Here is an 18748-nt window from a genome sequence, read left to right as displayed (position 1 = left end):
AAAAATCCTTGAGATGAAATTACAGGCATTCTAAACTGTGCAGTTTTAGAATGTATCGTTTGTTATGACGCAAAAGCAAATCTGCCATGGCTTCAGCTCTTCACTGGGCAACCAGAAAAGCATTTCTCATGACATATCATGAATCGGCCCAGACAGGCATCTGAGAGTAACAGAGTCTACCACTACTGATAGAAAAAAATGTTATTTCCATAAACTTACCAGCTTCTGTTAAATGTACATATACTGTCCTAAGTCGAGTCATTCAGTTTATCTCAAAAACCTGTGGATTCTTTTAAGAGAGCAGACTATACTGCTTTAGATCAAAAATGCTAAAGTGATAATTTTAAACCCAGCTCTCTTTCTTTATCCACCAAATTATAGGTCCAAGTCTATAAGTGCAAGTGAAAGCAGTAATCCAGGCTAAACTCATATTTTTGTCTGAAATACACTTTATTAAGTCAATTACACTTGCTGACAATTTAACTCTCCTAGATTTTGCAGTGTTTTTTGTTCTGTTTTTGTTTGTTTGTTTGCCTCTAACACCAAACTGGGAAGGAAAGCATTTTCCTTGCACTTATTTTCTCCATATCAACAATCTCAGTCTTGTCTACATGTTCTTTGGAATAACCAAATATTTATATGGTGTTTTTTCTTCACCTTCGTGGAATAAGGCTGGGATATGGTGGAGCCCAGTAGTGCAGCCATTTAGGTAGAAGCAGAAGACAATTTTATCATTTGTAGCTGAAAGAACTCCAAACTCCTACATATTTCCCTTGTAGGAGAGGCAGTTGGAATACCTTTGTCTCCTTCTATCACAATGGTCTATCTGTCATCTGGTTCCTGAAGAGGGTTTATATTTACTGGGCACTTATAAGCAGTCAGACCCATGTCCAGCACTTTAAATGCACCAAGTCATTTTGTTCTCACTGTAGCCCTGTAAGTTAGGACTAAGAAAATAATTTGCCCATAAGTCCAATTGCTAGGCAGCAGCAGAGCCCGTGCTATACCCTACGGTTGCTGCACCACAAACCCCGTGCTCTGATCCACTGCCCCATTCTCCCTCCACGATCCCATTTAGGCACTTGCTGTGTTCCCCACTGTAATTCAGTAGGACAGAGAGAGATGCCATGAACATCAACAGATGGATTGAAATCTGATGGTTAGATATGCTTGCAGGGAATAAAACAAAAGGACATGGTAGTCAAGGGACTTCTTAAAACTTCTGGAAGCATTGCTGGTCTTCTCTAGCAAGAAAAGGACATTCAGGCTCTGACATGTGTGGAGTAAAACTGACTTTGTAATTTTGCAGTGAAGCTTTCTCAGAATTAATCTTATTTTAAACCCTGGAATTTCACAATTGCCAGGGACCTTAGAAGTGTTTAATCGTGAGATTATCAACTAGCTTTGGTAATGGGCTCAGTTCACCGAAATTTCATAAACTGCTTAGCCATCACCCAGATTAAAAATGATTTAATCTAAAGGCCTTGAAGAGGAAGGCTTACAGTGTACAGTTTGCCGCAGGACTCGCCACTTCCTGTGCATGATCCCGATTCAGTCACACATTTATGTCACCTGGCTTGCCTTTTAGATATTTGATGTTAAAGCCCTTGGTCAGTCTGAGACATGACCAGCCTTTTCCAGAAATAGCTTTTCTTTTTACAAAAGTCTTAGCATTTATGGCAGAGTTAGACATGTACTAGTGCAAGCCGCTGAGAAGGGATATGACCAGAAGGGGCTGTTTAACTTTAGGGAAAGCACAAGGTTGCACCTGGCAAGCCATCCCATGAAGCAGCTTAGACATCAGTCTCTTGAAAAGCCCAGTCTGTACAGAGCTTCAGTTTACAGATGATGAAACTGAGGCCTAATCAGAATAAACCAGTTCTTCAAGGTCATGTGGATAATGAGGACCAGAGCCCAAGCCCTCCAACCCCAAATCCGCTGTATTCCTACGAAAGACACTGCCTCTGAAATAGGCATGCCACTATAATATCATTTTTATAGACTAAAATTAGATTTAAATAGTTTTCAACAATATTCCAGCAATACTGTCAGTATTTGTCCTGTTTCTAAGCAATCAGTACTTTCTTAAATTTACTTCAGCCTGGAGCTGATAATGGTTTTACTCTTAAGTGCATAAAGCAACTGAACTCTCATACGTACAGTATAGCAGTGGGTCCAGAATCTTCTCCAGCCCAAGTAGAGGCGAAACTTACCAGGTGTGCAGATCCTCCAGGAAAATTGTGGTTTGGGATCATTACGGTGGCCAGGGACCCTTTAGACCAGTGTGTCACTTTGCTCAGTGTATTTTGCTCTCACCTTTACCTATAATCCCTCACAGTCTCTGCTTCTAAATGATAGTGACATGCACATTGCAAGAAAAACAGGTCTGGCTATATTTCTGAACCTAACACCACTGTGCTTTTTTTAAAACACGAGATCAAATGTACTCAAATCTTTGACATCTTTTCCCCATGATAAAATTATACATCATGCCCTTTTTCCATATCAGAAGGCGTAACCCTATACTTTCAGTGAGGTCCTTTTCTTGAGGCCTGAGACCTACTAGGAAGGCATAGAAGAAGAAGAAACACTGTAAGGAGGACAGACAATCCAGGCCCTCCACTGAGCTGTGGTCCCAGACTATGGCATCTGCATAGGGGAGAGTTCTTTTGTTTCTAAATCCTTGCTTGGGGATGCTATCTAAGTCTTGCCTCTGTAACTGACAGGGTCAGAAGAGCTGCTCTTGTACCCACTCTCAATGTGCTGTGTGCTCCTTTATGTTAGCAGATTCCTATCGTGAGCACAGAGGAGGCTGAGACAGTCGCTGCCCCGTTTGTCCAATAACCACAGTAGTGGTCAAAGAAACAGTTGTTTCTCTCTCTTTCCGTCTGTCCACTCTGGTTGTGTTTATGCATGTGCACAGAGGCACACAAGCATATTTTTGATTACAGTATCTTGGGAAGCTAACTGTCTGGCATCAGTAACTGTCCACAGCTTGATGGAAGAAAATAAAGATATTAAAAACGATGCAAGCAATTCTTTTCTGTCTACAGAGTTCAGATCAGCTCATTTCTGTGTGTCAGTGATTGTAAGACCAACAGTGTCACATTCCTAAAGTCTCCCCTCTTCCCCTCTGCCATGTGCTGAGCTGGACAAGCCAGCTGTGATGAACAGAGAGTCCTCTGGGTCGATAAATTGTGTTCCCGCTATTGAACTTTTACCATGCCTTAAGTAATATTAACAGTAACAGCCATTGAAACTTAGGCACTTTTTATAAAAACTCTCTAGAGTATATTGATTTTTTTTCCCTTCCATTCTTTCTTTTTATTGTGTTTTATTTATTTATTTTTGTTACCCCTCTGAAGAATTTATGCAGTTATTATCAGTTTTGCTTTGCTGCTAAAAATTGTGGCTACTGTTGTTTTCAGCTCCCTTTGCAAATCCACACTTGTATGCCTCTGTTTCTGCATCTCCACCTTGCAAATGAGAATGAGTGTGTTTTCCCACCCAATAGGTACTATTAATATTTATCTACCTCACAGTCAAGTTTTATTAATGACTTAATTAGCAGTACTGAAAACAATTAGTGTTTGGGAGCCAGGAGTGTTATATACATGCTAAGAACAAAAATTAGCGCAAGTGAGACAAAGACAGAAGTTGAATGCTAAATAAAGAAAACAAATTTAGCCTTTTAATTTGAGCAGTGAGTAGGCCCTACAATGGCCTCTGCCAAGAGGCATGTGTGCCCACAAGTATAAATGCACATGCCTGCTTCTACTCTCCTGCATCTTGTACCTATGTGCCTCATTCCGAACATGGCATTTGTAGGGACAAATCAGTTGAGAACATCCTATGCATAAGCTTTACCCATTTACAAAGGTGAGGAGAGTAAAAACTGTGCAGTGGGCCACACGTTGACCTGTTTCTCTGCCCTAATGAAGTAGAGTTAATACTAATCTACTAGATATAATCATGCACGCACAAGTTACGCCTCAGAAACCAGATCTCTCTAGCATCCCAGTTAGGTTGATACAAGGTTACGGAACAGACCACTCCCCTCTGTGACTGCTATTGAGACCCTGGGGGTCAGAACTGTTGCCCAGTGCTCTCCCTTGGCTGCAGAGCCTTCCTTAAGTAAAGTCAGTAGCATCCCCATGTCAGAAATACATAGATCAACAAACTAGAAGTGTTGGGAAACTTAAACTCTCTGTATCTCACCAATCACTAGAGAATAGAATTTGTCATCATATTCTCCTTTAGCAAAATAATTGCAAATGCTTATTTATTAGGCTCTTACGATATGTGGCACTATGCTAAGTGATGGAATAAAAAAGAGTGTAAGGACAATATGCTTGTGTGGTTGTTTATTTCAGTATCTTGTTGTGCTTTCCTGATAAGAAACATGCCATCTAATTGACAGGATAAGTCTAGAGCACACAAGATAAAATGAATACAAAGTAGTATATGCTAAATGTCATAGAGGAGGCATTGGGGGCTGATTGGAGTTCAGAAAAGGAATCAGTCCTTGAAGGATGCCAGGTAAAGTGTCATCAGAGAGGTGATACAGTTTGAATTGGATGTCAATCAAAGTGCCAAAGGTGGACTGGAAGAAAGAGGTGGAAAAAAAAAAAAAAGGACAAATGATAGTGGGGGAGGGAAGAGAATGGCAGGAATGCATAGAGCTTTCCAGAACAACAAGCCAGACCTTTGTTCTTTGCATAGTGAGAAGAGAAGACTTTAAAGAAAAAAACCCAAGAAAAAGTGAAAGATAAAGTTTGAAATGTAGAGAAGGGTCATCTTTTGAAGAACCTTGAATTTGGGCTTTATTCTGCTGGGTCTGTCTTGAAACCCCATCAAAGAGGATATAGACGTTTAAGTACCACAAGTACCTTTATCACGGTCAGTTTGGAAGGCAGTTCCCATGGGTCAGCTCCCTCCTATGAGCTGGGGAAAAGGTCTCCATGGTGTTTGAACTATTCAAAAGAGCTGCTCCAAAAGGATGCCAGGGTGGGGTTACTGTGCTTCTTCCCCAGAACTGAGACCAAAATGTCCCAGAAGATATGGAAATCCACTAGTTCAGAGGATGAGCAAGTTACAACTGGCCTCTCTTAAAAGCCTTAACCTCACAGTCACTTCTCTCCCACTAAATGCATCACTGACTCTATTAGCCACAGAGCCAAGAATTTCAACTCATTTCCTCAAATGACAATGAAAGGCTCCATCAAAAGTGATAGTTTCTTTAGTTCATCAAATCTCTATTCACTGCAAAAACATTGTTGTTGTTCATGTGGTTTGTGCTTTATGATTGCTTTTATGAAGACAGTGAAAAGGCAAAATATATAGGTGGAAACTTAAATTGACTTTATATCGCTAAGATTTATTGTCTTCAAAAATAGCATGCTAGATTAATGTATTTCTGTTTTCAAGGTGTTTTAAAAAATAAAATTGGTCTTTCTTGCACATAATAATTCTATCAGACCATGGTCTGTGGAAGAAAACGCGCTGTGTATGACTTGTTTCTGGGACCTTTGAAGAATAAAAATGCTATTTTTTACTAATGTGTCTGAAACATTATATATAATGTGGTGATAATATGCAAAAACATCTTTCAGTTATAGACTTTTGCCCCTTCACTGTGTTTGTTGTAGGATCTAAGGGAAGAATGTGTAAAGCTGAAAACAAGAGTGTTTGATTTGGAACAGCAAAATCGAACATTAAGCATCCTATTCCAACAACGTGTCAGACCAACTTCTGATCTGCTCCTGCAGGTATGTGTTTATCTGGAAAACTGTCTTTGCACTGAAATGCTAGTGATAGGAAGTTACTTAAATGCAGAAGTTACCAACGTCTTCATGGGCAGACATATTGCATCAGAACTCCAATTCTTTCTTCTCTCAAGATATGTCATTAAAAATGAACATCTCTTAAACCCTTGACTTTCCAAAGCTATGTGCAGATAAAGAAATGCTCCAACAAAGAATAACTAGATAAAAGGGACAATCAGAAGAGTCCTCCAATAAACTAAGTGGAACAATGGAGTGGAGTTAGGAAATAATTGATTGCTTTGGGGACTGGTATTAGTAATCTTGCATTCTGTGATAAGCAAGGAAGAGTTTTATGTCATGCTAAAGCACATTTCCTTATTTCAAACTCTTTATTAATCAAAAATACAGCTGGGGTTTGTTTTTCTTTCATATCTCTCTCTTTGCAGAGTTTCTCCTCACAACACATTTCTTGTATTCTGTCTCAGTGTTTTTACAGGTGGTCTTTGTCTAAGTGCTCTCCCTGAACTCTATTTTTACTTGCCTTCATAACATGGAAAGTTGTGGAAAGTCAAACCATTTGAATCATTTTGAAGCTGTTTGTGACAAAGCACTGGAGAATATGTCCCACTGCAGGGAAACACATGAATTGGTAGAAGGGGCTGGAGGGCTGACCTTTGCTGTTTCTGACTTTTTTTTTTTTCCTGATCCGATTAGTGTGTATATTTGCTCAAACAAGCTCCCATGAGCTTTGCTTAGAGCCCTTCTGAGGCTGAGCTGTGAAAGGCTGCACTGAGGTTTCACAGGGTTAGTGTTCAACGTACAAAGGGTAACCTACCACTGCTTGGCCTAATTGGCTAAGGGGAAGGTCCTTCTCCAAACTCTGATCATCCAGACTGCACTGTCAGCACTGTAACCACTAGCTATGTAGAACTATTTAAATTTTAATTTTAAAATATTTAAATTAAGTTCTATGTCCAACCCGCTACATTTCAAGTGCTCAAAAGCCACATGTGGCCAGCGACTTCTGTGTCGGGCAATGCATAAGTAGAATATTTCCATCATTGTAGAAAGCTGTACTGGACAGTATTTTTTTTCCAAATGGTTGAGACTGTGTTGCTAATTTACCCTCTGAATTTTGGCATAAACATCTTAGGAGTCCTTAGAGAAATAATGGAAAATTCCAATTCATTTCAGAGAAAGAAAGATGTTTGGTAAAGCTGAACATCAAAATGTAATTTGCCCCCCAAATTAAAATAAAACAGCTCTCTGAATTACAAAATAGATCCTATCTCAAATTAATTTCCTCTCTGCTTTATCTGTTGGAACATAATTCATAATTTATGACTCAAAAATTGTGTATGGGGGGAAGTCATCTATCTCCATTCTGTTTCCTGATCTTGACCACCAAAAATGTTTGTCATAAGGGATTTTGCATTCATAAAAAGTTGTGTTGCTTTTGCAATCTCATAATCAAAATCCAACATTATAAGTACTTTTAAAAGTTGTTGCATGTTTGTGAATTTTTCTCTTTTGCCTATTCTAACTTGAGGATTTTCTGGAACAATATTTAAGGATCTGCATTCCCTATTTATGAACCATGATAATTTATTTGCACAGTAAACACATGTGCTGTGGATATTTAAGCTTTTCCATTGGCTGTCACAAATTTCTTAAACCATACCCAACTGGCAGGGCATGTTGTGTATGCTAACAATAGAACTCAGTGTTTGTGCATTGAGTGTTTTTAGCCAGCATACTTTATATTCCTCCCCAAACAGTCCTCACTTCCAGGAGCTATTCTAATTTAAATAATATTTGTAAAAGATGGGCTGTTAATAGTTCTGTGAAGAATAATGATAAAAAGTGTGATACCTGCCCTCTAACATCTTAGCGCGCACAATCACAGAGGAAGTTGCTGACTTCTCAAGTAGTCTGTTAATTATTTCACTCATGACTTTTCATTTTCTTGTGGTACTTTTGGATTTAATTAAGAAACAAAGACATACCATGTCGCTAAATGAAAGCAGTCTGAGCTTGCTTTACAAACCTGTGGATGCTTAGTAACTGTTTGTTGAATGGAATAATAAATAAATGATAAATTCATTCTTCAAGTTGGGGAGTTATTTTGCATAGGCTTATGCAAAATAACTATAAACCTATGCCCCCACCTCTTTTTATAAAATTTTCCTGTCTTGTGTAGATTCTTGGGCAGTGTACAGCCATGTAGGTCCAACCCAGACTGTTTAAGGAGGTGGCAGGTAAATGCAGCAAATCTACCAGTATGCACCTGGTCTCGATATTATAGACCCTATAGTGGCTGCCCATGGATTGGGTACAGCAGATTTCTAAGTAGTTTTCTGCATGTCTTAGACAGCTGCATTAGTTGTCATCTGCTGAATATAGCCTAATGATTCTCTACAACCTAAAGTAGCCAACTGAAGAGAAACATAGAAAGAAAAGAGTTTCAAACACATTGTGCTTTTAGATAGATAAATTGTAAATAATAGAAAATACAAAAACAGTCAACTCTTTGTCCCTTAAACATAGGAAATAAAAGGTTACAATGATGTCATTTAGCAAATCCTTGTATGGGAGAAACAGAAAAGGATCACTCTAAGTACTAATTGACAGATCTGGTAAACTTACAGAGGGATACATGCCCATGATGGACAAAAAGAAAGTCCTAACCTCAAAATTGAAATCTTAAGATAGACAACAAACTTCTCTATTGATTCCAATTCCTAGAATGATATCTCTGGGACTATGGATGATAACAAATCAGATTAAAAAGACCCCCCCCCTTTATTACAATCAATAACTAGAGCTAAATTCCAAAAAACTAAGAAGCCAGTTTAGCAAATGAAATCCGAAAGTAATGCTCTTGCAGGGACTGGAGTCTCTAACTAATCACATTTGAATCTACTTAGCCAGATTAACCACTGCTCACCATTTCCTCTTAGAAATCACACTGAACAACATCCTCAAGGGTGGGTGGGGATTGTTCATCCTCAACATAGAATGCTGGCAGCTAGCAAAGAGCTCTCTACTAAGTGTATTTGGTAGAGAGAGATGGTGAGTTGCTGCTCACCAAGAATGAGTTTTGCTTGTAACTTAGTGGGTTCACTCAAGCAGTGCTTGTAATGGTAATTATGTAATTAAAACAATTTAATCAATTTTATATGTATTATATAAACCAATGTACTATGATGTAAAAAGAGACTTGTTTCTGTAAAACAAATTTGGATGTTTCAAAAGTTCCTATAAAGGTAAGTTGCTAAAAAAGAGTTTGTGATCAAATTAAAATATATGTCTAATTATTAAAAAATTGTGGGAAACCAGGGATTGTATTAAACATAGAAGGACTGTACACGTGAACTGCTCTTCAAATGGTTTTAAATTCTTGTTCCATTGTGAAGAAAAAGAAAAACTAGGAATCATAGGCAATGCATGAAGTATATATTTGATATTCCCCCCAAAAAAGATAATAAAAGATTCCAGTAACAAGATCTCTAGACAAAGAGGCAGCCTTGCCCCTACCAAAAATGTTATTTAACAAATGTATAGTTCTTACCATGTCTAAAATACTGTCCTACAACCTTACAGCATTCACCAATTTAATCTCTATTACAGTTCTATGGAGTAGGGCCTCTCCTTACACCCATTTTACTAATGGGGACACTTTAGCATAGAGAGCCTAAGTCACATAGTTGGAATTTGGCAGAACAAGGATTTAAATCTGAAAATGTAGTGAAATTGAGCTCTCCCCTTTCACCTCCATTCAGTGCTTCCTCTGCATGGGATATGAATGGGCATGAGGACCATTTTTATGATACCCCACTCTAAGTGACATTTTGATTAACAGGCCCCCCTGTGACCAAGTCAGATCAGAGGGCTTCCGCAGTGCAGTAACATACAGAGCCTGCAATATTTACACATTTCTGAAATGTGGCATCTAAGATTTTCTCCTCCCTGTGCGTTCTCTCTTTGTCTTGTTTTGGACACCTGTGTTATCATTATCCTGATAGGACAGTGTTCTCATATTTTCAGCCTAAGAACAGTTGTTTCTTTTGTTTTTTATCTGATATTTCAAAGGGTCCTACTACCCATATCCCTAGGCCAAGATAGGAAGAAAAGAGTGTTATAGTGTAGATTATTCACGTGAACAGTAGAGGGTCTGACAGCTTAGAACCAAGGTGCAAAAATTTGCCTTCTTAGAGGGCTGACTTTGTTTTTGCTAGTGTTTTATATTATGATTTCTATCTGATGAGATGAGAGGGCTTAAAACTTCTACTCGCTTCTCGGATTTATTTTTTTCCCCTCTAACCCTTTATTTCCAAAGTGTAAATCTGTCCGTGAGGCTGATTTAGCAGGACACTGCACACTTACTTCACCACCTGTCCACAAGCAATGCCTCCCACTCTGAGATCCAGCCACCACCCCTCAGGGGCCATCGAGGGCCACAGCAGTCCTCACTGAACTTGTCCCTTGCTGGAGTTCACGTGGTGTTGGTGATCTATACCACACAAGTCAGCAGTTCATGGCCCTGCATAGAATTAAGGAATCCATGGCGGTGGGAGCTCACTGGTGCAGCCCAAGTAACCAGGGATTTCTTGTTAACTTTTCATTTCAACTCAGTAGCAACCTTTTTGGGGAAAAGGACTATGCTCAATGTTACTTTTTGCCCCCTCCCATATCACTGTTCATAGCACATATTCAGTGTGTACTTGATGGCTTAATGCTTAATTACATACATCTTTTTATCTGGAATTTAATTTGGTGGAAAGGGGATACAATAAGATCATAATCCTCTTGGTGAGAAGACTATACCTTCTTCTGTCCACTTATTTTTGTATTAGCCCCATCAACCAACCTAGGTGCCAAATTCACATGTTTTAAATTATTTTATTTATTTCTGAGAAGCAGAGATTTTTAGGCATTTACACTCTTTGACACCATTGAACTTAACCATTGAGTAGTGAACACAGCCACACAGAACTACCCAGAACTGGAAAAATCAGTTGAACAACAAACTTGGAAGGATCTTTTCTAGAACATTTGGTCATTCAGAGAAATTAGAAAATGCCAGCCATATCATACATTTTAATTGTATGTATGTTGCTTTTTTAAACATCTGCCTTTTGGATACTTTAAAATATATGTAGCTGAAGTGAGACAAAAAAGATGAAGCGAAGAAGAAATCATTAAGAGGGCACTAGACAGTGAAACAGCAGGAGCGGAGCAGGGGTGTGCGAGAAGAAGAAGTAAAGGGTGGCACAGAGGTTCTTAGTTTTGGTGACGGAAGCTTTTTGTTCTGATCCGTCATGGCCCTTCTTGAGCCACAGGCTAAGAAAGAATCAAGAGAAGACGCAGGAAAATCCACACGTGCTATAGTCCCACATTGTTGGAACATAAGTAAGTTGCCTCATGAGTTTCTGAAATTGATTGGCTCTGCCCCTTGGCTGCTTGCATGCCAGCCACACATGCCCCTCCAGCCCTGCCTTCTCATGGTGATATCTGATTTAGAAAGACCCACAGGGCAGCAGGAAGAACAGCCCAGGGATGCTGAATAATACCAGGGACCAGATGGCAGAGTATCCACTGGCGGTAAATCTGCCATCCTGCATCATCGGAGGACTTTGGTGGCTTCATCGTGGGTGTCAGTCAGACATGAAAACATTCAGAAAATGTGCAGCAGGGATTCTGTCTCATGCACTAAGCACTGGAAAGGATATTAACTTGTCAGAGGTGTGGGAAATGGCCCTCCGAGAGGTAAGGGACACTTTGAAAGGTCACAGAGTTCCTGCAGGGCACGGCTTTCGATGATGAGATGTAACACGTGAGGTGGGTTTGGGATCACGTAAGAGCTGCACAGAAGATGAGAAAGAATCGTCAGGGTTATGGCAAGACGTGATTTTTCCTTCTTCATAATACTTCCAAGGTGCTCTATGGACTCGCTTCACCCTCAACAGCCTCATTTTTCCTTTTTTTTTATTTCCCCGACATAAATTCTTTACTTCGGCCAAGCAGAAATACTTTCACTCCACAGAGTAGGTTTTCCTTCAGCTGTTCCCTTTGTATTTTCATTTCTCTGTTCAAAATGCTAGCCCCCTGCCACTCACCCCACTCCTCTTCACCGATTGACAAAGTGGAAGCACCCAAGTATGTTTGTGCTGAGGATAGTCACTGGTAAAATGCATGTCCCTAGGCACCTGTGGTCTATCTATAACTTAAGCCTGAAAGTAAAATCATGTGGTAAGAGGCATGTGAAATGCTACAGGGGCTGGGCGGGGGCCTGACTCTACTTGCACAGGGCCTTGGGGGAGGCCTAAAGGAGGAAGCCATGGCCCAGTGTGAGTCAGAGTGGACAAGGGAGAGTACAGATGCCAGCCAGAAAGAACACTTTATGCAAAGGCATCAGGAAAATCTTTCTTCTTCCAGTCCTGATTCTAAATCCACATGCTTTGGGAGTATTCCTGAATTAAGATCACAACCTCGGGTGGCGGCGGCGGGAAAAAAAAAAAAAAAAAGATCACAACCTCTCCCCTTATGCCCTCAGTCTCTTACACACATCATGCTCACTACATCCAAGGCTGTGTTGGTCTGTAGGTATGCTACAATTCTTTTTTAATACATATTTGTTCTTCGTTCTCAAAGCAATTGAGGGGTGTATTTTTTTTTCACAAGACCCAGAGCTCAGCAGTCCACCCATCATAACTAAATGCTGTGTTATGGTCAGTTTACCACAAATTATTACAGAAGGTGATGTGGTCTGTTACAAGAAAATCAAGGTATGATTCCTACTCTTCATTTGCTTCCTTTGGCCTTTATTTTCTTAGGGACAAGAACCTAGTCTTACTGACCTTCGAATCTTCCCAATACATAACTTGAAGAAAAGCAAGCCCCAGTAAATGTTGAGTGAATTAAGGATTGAGTGAACCCCTCTGGCTAATAGAAAGCTTGTAACAGAGGAGATAGAGGGAGATAGCAACACAAATGAAGTGACTGCAAGGAAGGACAAGGAGAAGAGAATAAAAACAATCCTTAGGGCACTGTGTATGTAAGATGAAGAAGGCAGAATTGGAAATAATATGTTTAGATAAATCAAGACAATTAGGGGGAATTCTCTCTCCTAACTGCATTACAGTTTTTTTTTTCCTGTTTATTTTGTTTTAATTTTAGTTTTTGCTTTTATCTCTTCCTGTTGCCAGTGAGACCTCAGACAAAGGTTCACAGACATCTTGGAATTGTTAGCTCCCTGAAGCTGTAGGGATTCTATAACATGGGTGTGCTTTTGGTCAGAGAGACTGACGTTTCCATATTGTTTCATGAGTATAGGTTTTTCTCTTCCCCCATCACAACTCCTGCTCCAAATTTTAAGTTACTTGATGGAAAGCAAAGCACTTTTCTGTTCTTTGTATCCTCCTAAAATTATATATATCCTAAATTTGTATTAAATGCTTTCAAGAGCACGTAGTTGGCTCCACATAAACCATGCTGTCACCAGAAACAGTGAAAAATCTCATGCCCTAAAATTAAATGCCTTAAGGAGCTGAGCCGGGTGAGGTCATAAGCGAAGGAGACTGTATGCTGTGTTGCCAGCTCCAGCCAATTGTGGCGGCATGGAAATGTTAGTTAGATATTCCCGTAGCTTTAGGAACTTTTAAGCTAGAAAGGCAGACTTGTATGTGCAATTTTTAAATGTTAGCCAATACCTGATCCAACTATTTCATAACACTGAGGAAGCCCAATAAAACATCTGTGGGACAGGATTGGCCCACATCCTGCTTTTCTTTCTCTGCCCTAGCAATAGTGAGGTTTTTGTTTTTTTGTTTTTGTTTTTGTTTTTATTTCAGAGTATTACAAGAGTACAAACACTTTGGTTACATAAATTGCCTTTGCATTGCCCAACAACCCTGCCATCCCCCAGACAGCATACACTGCATCAAAAATTCTCAATGAAATCCTAGCAAATCAAATTCAGCTGCTCATCAAAAAAATAATCCATCATGACCAGGTGGGATTCATCCCAGAGATTCAGGGATGGTTCAACATATGCAAATCCATAAATGTAATTCACCATATAAACAGAAATAAACACAAAGACCACATGATCCTCTCAATAGATGCAGAAAAAGCATTCAACAAAATTCAGCACCCTTTTATGGTAAGAACTCTTAACAAAATAGGCATGGATGGGACTTACCTCAAAATGATACAAGCCATATATGACAAACCCACAGTCAACATCATATGGAATAGGGAAAAACTGAAAGCATTCCTGCTTAGAACTGGAACCAGACAAGGCTGCCCTCTATCACCACTGCTATTCAACATAGTGCTGGAAGCCCTAGCCAGAGCAATCAGACAAGAGAAGGAAATCAAGGGCATCCAAATGGGGACAGAAGAGGTCAAACTATCGCTCTTTGCAGACGATATGATGGTCAGTTTTTAATTTAAAACTTGGTACAGGCTGGGTGCACTGGCTCACACCTGTAATCCCAGCACTTTGGGATGCCAAGGCAGGAGGATCACTTGAGCCCAGGAGTTTGAGATTGCAGTGAGCTATGATGTCACCACTGCACTCTGGCCTGGACAACAGAGCAAGAACCCATCTCTAAAAAAAACTAAGTATGTTCCATGAGCTCAGAACACCGTGATACTAGGCTTCACAATCATATTCATTAGAGAGCTAGAATACATTGCTTTATTAACTATTACAATAAAAATTTATTGTGCTCGGTACTATGTGCTGGGTGGTGTACTAGCTCTTGGGGGCACAGAGATGATGAAGACATAGATTCAGAGCTGAGGAGGTCATCATTTAATAAAGAGGCAGATAAAATGGGCAAATAATTGTGCAGTAAAGCATTAAATGCAACAGAAACATTTACTATCAGAGGTCCTCAAAGGAAAGAGTGATGAAAACTATGTTCCCTAAAAGGGAATCCTTCTAGGAGGTATTTGTAGCTATTCTGGATTTTGAAGAATAAATAGGAGTTTGTTAGAGTAACTAGTTACATAGACACAATTCATGGACTAAATTTAAGACTAAGCTTAATACTGGGATCTATATTCACATTGATCTCAGGTCCTGGATTTAATTATGGCTATAAGATTATGAGATTTTCCTAACCTGATTCAGTCTTTTTTGGCATTCCCAAGCCCTTTCAGCAATATTGGATTAACTCATTGAGCTCTATAGAAAAACAAAAACCTTGAAGAGTGTCATGCAGGTTGAATTTTCTGCCACTGTGACATTTTAATTTTTCTTTCTAGCTTTTTATGTAAGGAAGAGTCTAGTTTAAGATGAATTAAGAAATTTGATGAAAAAATGGAGAGACCTCTGTTTCTAAGATTTGTTTTAAGGATTTCAACATTAAACAGAGGCTCAAACACTAAACATAAATCAATATTATATTAGAATAGACTGATTAAAATGTAAATTTAGTAAATGTACCTTGTAGCGTGCAACATTCAGGTTGTATATATTTTTTCATATTTCAACCACATAAGAAAACCTAATTATCCTGGATTTTTTAAATTTCATGCAGTAAATGTTTATCATAGTAATCCCAAAAGATCCCCCAGTAAAAATTGTTATTAAGCATTACATTTTCATGAATTTTGTATAAATATAAGGATTTCAAAATGCAAGGGACAGAAAATACTGAGAAAGGAATGGTGATGTTTACCTGGGGATTTAATTATGCAGATTGCAGTATTAATTTCTTGGCACTGGAAGTTGTGGAAAGTCCATTGCTATCAGTGGATGTCACACCAGGGAAATCTTGTTCCCGGCACAAAAAGATTAAGTACCCTAAACTCTGACATGAAAGACCAGTGTTTCCAGGGGTGAAAAGCAGTTCTGGCTTGGTTCTGTCACCTCTCTTACCACCAGGGTGCACTTATCTAAGAGCTGCCCTGACACACTCGGAGCCGCTTTCTGGAATGGGGCAGATCTGCAATTCGCGATCTGCTGGCGCTTGCCAGGAGCCTCTGGAACATGTCTTTAACCTGTCAGGCTGTAATAAAGAAGAATATCTTTGAAGTCCTGAATCCTGGCTGCATGGACTGGGAGGAGAGGGGAAGGCAGGGGAAGTTAGGCACCAAGTAGGCAAATAGAAGCTTCCTGGATCTCTTAGCAAAGCCGTCTCAGAGCTAGCTGAGCCTCCTTGGGGAGACAGCGTCAGGCAGGCCCTGAAGCCATATACTGCCAGACCCTATAGACACGTGGTGTTTGCCTGCAGTCGTGCCTGGCCTGCTGCAGCTGCTCGGAGATATATGGGGACTAGGCTCCCAGAAGCCCCCAATGCGATCAGTAGGATGAAGATAAATATTCCCAGGGCAACACTCTCATATCCTGATGGTTTGATTTATATTAATAGCTTGCACCTGGCTGCACCAGATGAGTTGGCACTGGCTTCAACAGCAAGAAGGCACCCCCACTGCCACATACGACCATATACAAAAGCACACACAGGCCCAGGTCACACTTTCAAACACCTTAATAGAAATATTCAGGTAAGCGAGATGGTAGGGCAGTTCTGTGAGGCTTAGAAACCCAGGAAATTTTGCCGAGACTCCTGTTCATAAAGTCATCTTCATGCAATTGTGTTCTGGCGGCTTTTTCTGCCTCTAAAGCAGTCGGTATCTCTTTCCTGGTTCCGTTTCTGTCAATCACTGTCAGCCTCATGTTTCGAAATCAAGAACTAAAATGATGCCCCATTGTTATAAAAAAAATCTGAAAGTCAGGCCGTTGGCCTGCATGGAGGCTTACTGAACGAGGGACATTTCCCTGCATGTCACGGACCCTGTTAGGAGGCCAGTGCCACTGCTGACTCACTGGTGTCCTGAGACAGGCCACACAAACATGCCGCCACTGCCTCTAGCCATATGCCCTGGATGATAAATCTCTGCCGCAGCCTACCTCGCAGGCAGGAGGGTGGAAGGGTCAGAAGAGTACCTGCAAAATAATGCGAAGTAAAAGGGGCAGGAGAGTCTTTGCCAGGGGTGTTGCGTTAGAGAAATGTGGTTCTGTCAGTTTAGCATGTGCCATACTGAGGCCCCAAGGTCCGTTTCTGAAACCAGGTAGGCTGAGGGCCAGTTGTGATCCAATCCGGAGTTTTCCAAATAAATACCTGGTAGTTACATTAATAAAGCTTTGAGATTGTTCCATGCCTTATTAGCAAGCAGAAGTCGTGTCACTGAATCCCTGTGATAGGGCTTGGAGTATTTATTATTGCTGTTTTACAAAGAGGAACATGAAGCCCCTACAAGCTGCTGCATCTTCTTAGCCAGGGTTCTTCTCCTGGTCCTAAGCTTCCTTTCTAACGTACCCACTCCTTGCTTCAGCCCTCATTCCCAAATGTCACTTCATGGCTTTTCCCAGGCCTGCATAAGGAAAGGACATTGCAGTCGCTTTCAGCAAATCGGCCAATTAAAAGGCGTTTAAGGGTCTATTTGGACTAGGTAATGTGCTACACTTTGGACCAATCAAGTTAAACACATTTGAATGGTGTCTTAAGGTCTGAGTTATAGAGAACACCATTGCACTGTTTATATAGTAGATACTTCCCGAAATAAGGACGTGAATCTAATAGCCTAGTAACATGATAGAATCACTTGCCCTAAAAATATGTTTTTGTCAAGGACTAGTAGAATCACTGGATATTACAGCTCAGCTTTCAAGCTCATATAATCTGCCCACCCCAATTGTTTGATGCTCAGATTGATACTCGCCTTGCGCAGGGTCTCACAGTCTGTTTAGAGGAGAGTGGAGGCTGGAATTCTGAGTCCTGAATTTCCAGCCTTCTGCCCTTTCGGCTGTGCCACGGGGTACCAGGGAAGCAGGAGATCAGCCTAACAGGCAGCGCTGGGAAACGGTTAGATGAAGGGGCTGACTGAAAATGTCGAAGTCCACCAAAGAGGCACGTGGGAGGGGACCAGGGAGGGAGGACAGAAGCCTTCACCATGTGCAATGACAGAAAGACTGCTAGAATCCAACGAGTCTTAGAGTCAAGTCTCCTCTCCACCACAGTGCAAAGGTGCCTAAAATGCCCAACCCAGTGACTGTCGCATGGTGGAAGCTAACAAAGGTGGCAGTTGTTTCTTTTCTTGGGAGGTTGGTGGCCTGTATCTGGGTGACAGGAAAATAGGGAAGGTTTCCACAAGTCATCTGGTTGCCCAGCAAGGATTTTTGAGAAACTATGGACTGAGTGAATGAGATATTGGGCCCATAATACTCTGTATTAAATCAGTTCCTTTTCACTGTTGACTTGTTGGGCTTCCTGGGAATTTATATTCCTGAAGATTCTCTAGGAACATTTAACTCTGCGAGCTTTTAGCTGGGTGACTCAGAGTGAGTGTTTCAGCGTGAATATATGTATGAGATGTGCTGGAGTTGGACGCATTGGATATATTCTGGGGTAAGCTGTATATCTAATCTGGTAGTTAACTTTCAAGGAGAGGGGAGCCTTGGATGGATTATAGAATCGTTTGAAAATCTGAGAAAGGCAGTTGGTTTTCTCCCCACATGAAGAGAGAATTTTTCTTGTCACTTCAAGATATTAAGGGACCCTGTGAAATCTGCCTGTTAACTTCCTTAATTAAGAAATTAATCTTAAATTAAAATTTAATCCATGCCGATCATCTGCATTATAACTGTCCTTTGTACCTTTTATTCATTCAAATGGTGTTGGACACTTTCTATTCTATATCTTTTCTTTCCTTCAGTCCTACTTTGAAATCTTTGCCAAAAATATGCTAGATCTCAAATGCCCATCTTTATAAATTTGAAGTGCAAATTCCCCTAAAAGGTAGAATTATTTTCAGCTTTTACTTTGTATTATTTTTAAAATGTTCTTTAAGAGACAGGGTCTTACAGTGTTGCCCAGGCTGGAGTGCAGTGGCTATTCACAGGTGCAATTATGGTGCACTGCAGCCTTGAACTAGTGGGCTCAAGTGATCCTCCTGCCTCAGCCTCC

General features: G+C 40.4%; 1 protein-coding gene across 1 annotated transcript in view; it reads left to right on the top strand.

The window, feature by feature from the left end:
• Window positions 1–18748, top strand: part of NCKAP5 (NCK associated protein 5) — a 919491-nt gene that overhangs the window by 747216 nt on the left and 153527 nt on the right. Inside the window, exon 10 of the mRNA XM_012740059.2 lies at window positions 5649–5768. Coding sequence (XP_012595513.2) covers window positions 5649–5768 — 120 coding nt within the window. The remainder of the gene's footprint in view (window positions 1–5648; window positions 5769–18748) is intronic.

This window comes from Microcebus murinus, chromosome 8, assembly GCF_040939455.1.
Source record: "Microcebus murinus isolate Inina chromosome 8, M.murinus_Inina_mat1.0, whole genome shotgun sequence".
In the NCBI taxonomy this organism is placed as follows: Eukaryota; Metazoa; Chordata; class Mammalia; order Primates; family Cheirogaleidae; genus Microcebus; species Microcebus murinus.
The sequence above is the reverse complement of the archived record's forward strand: the minus strand, read 5'-3'. Positions and strand labels throughout refer to the sequence as shown.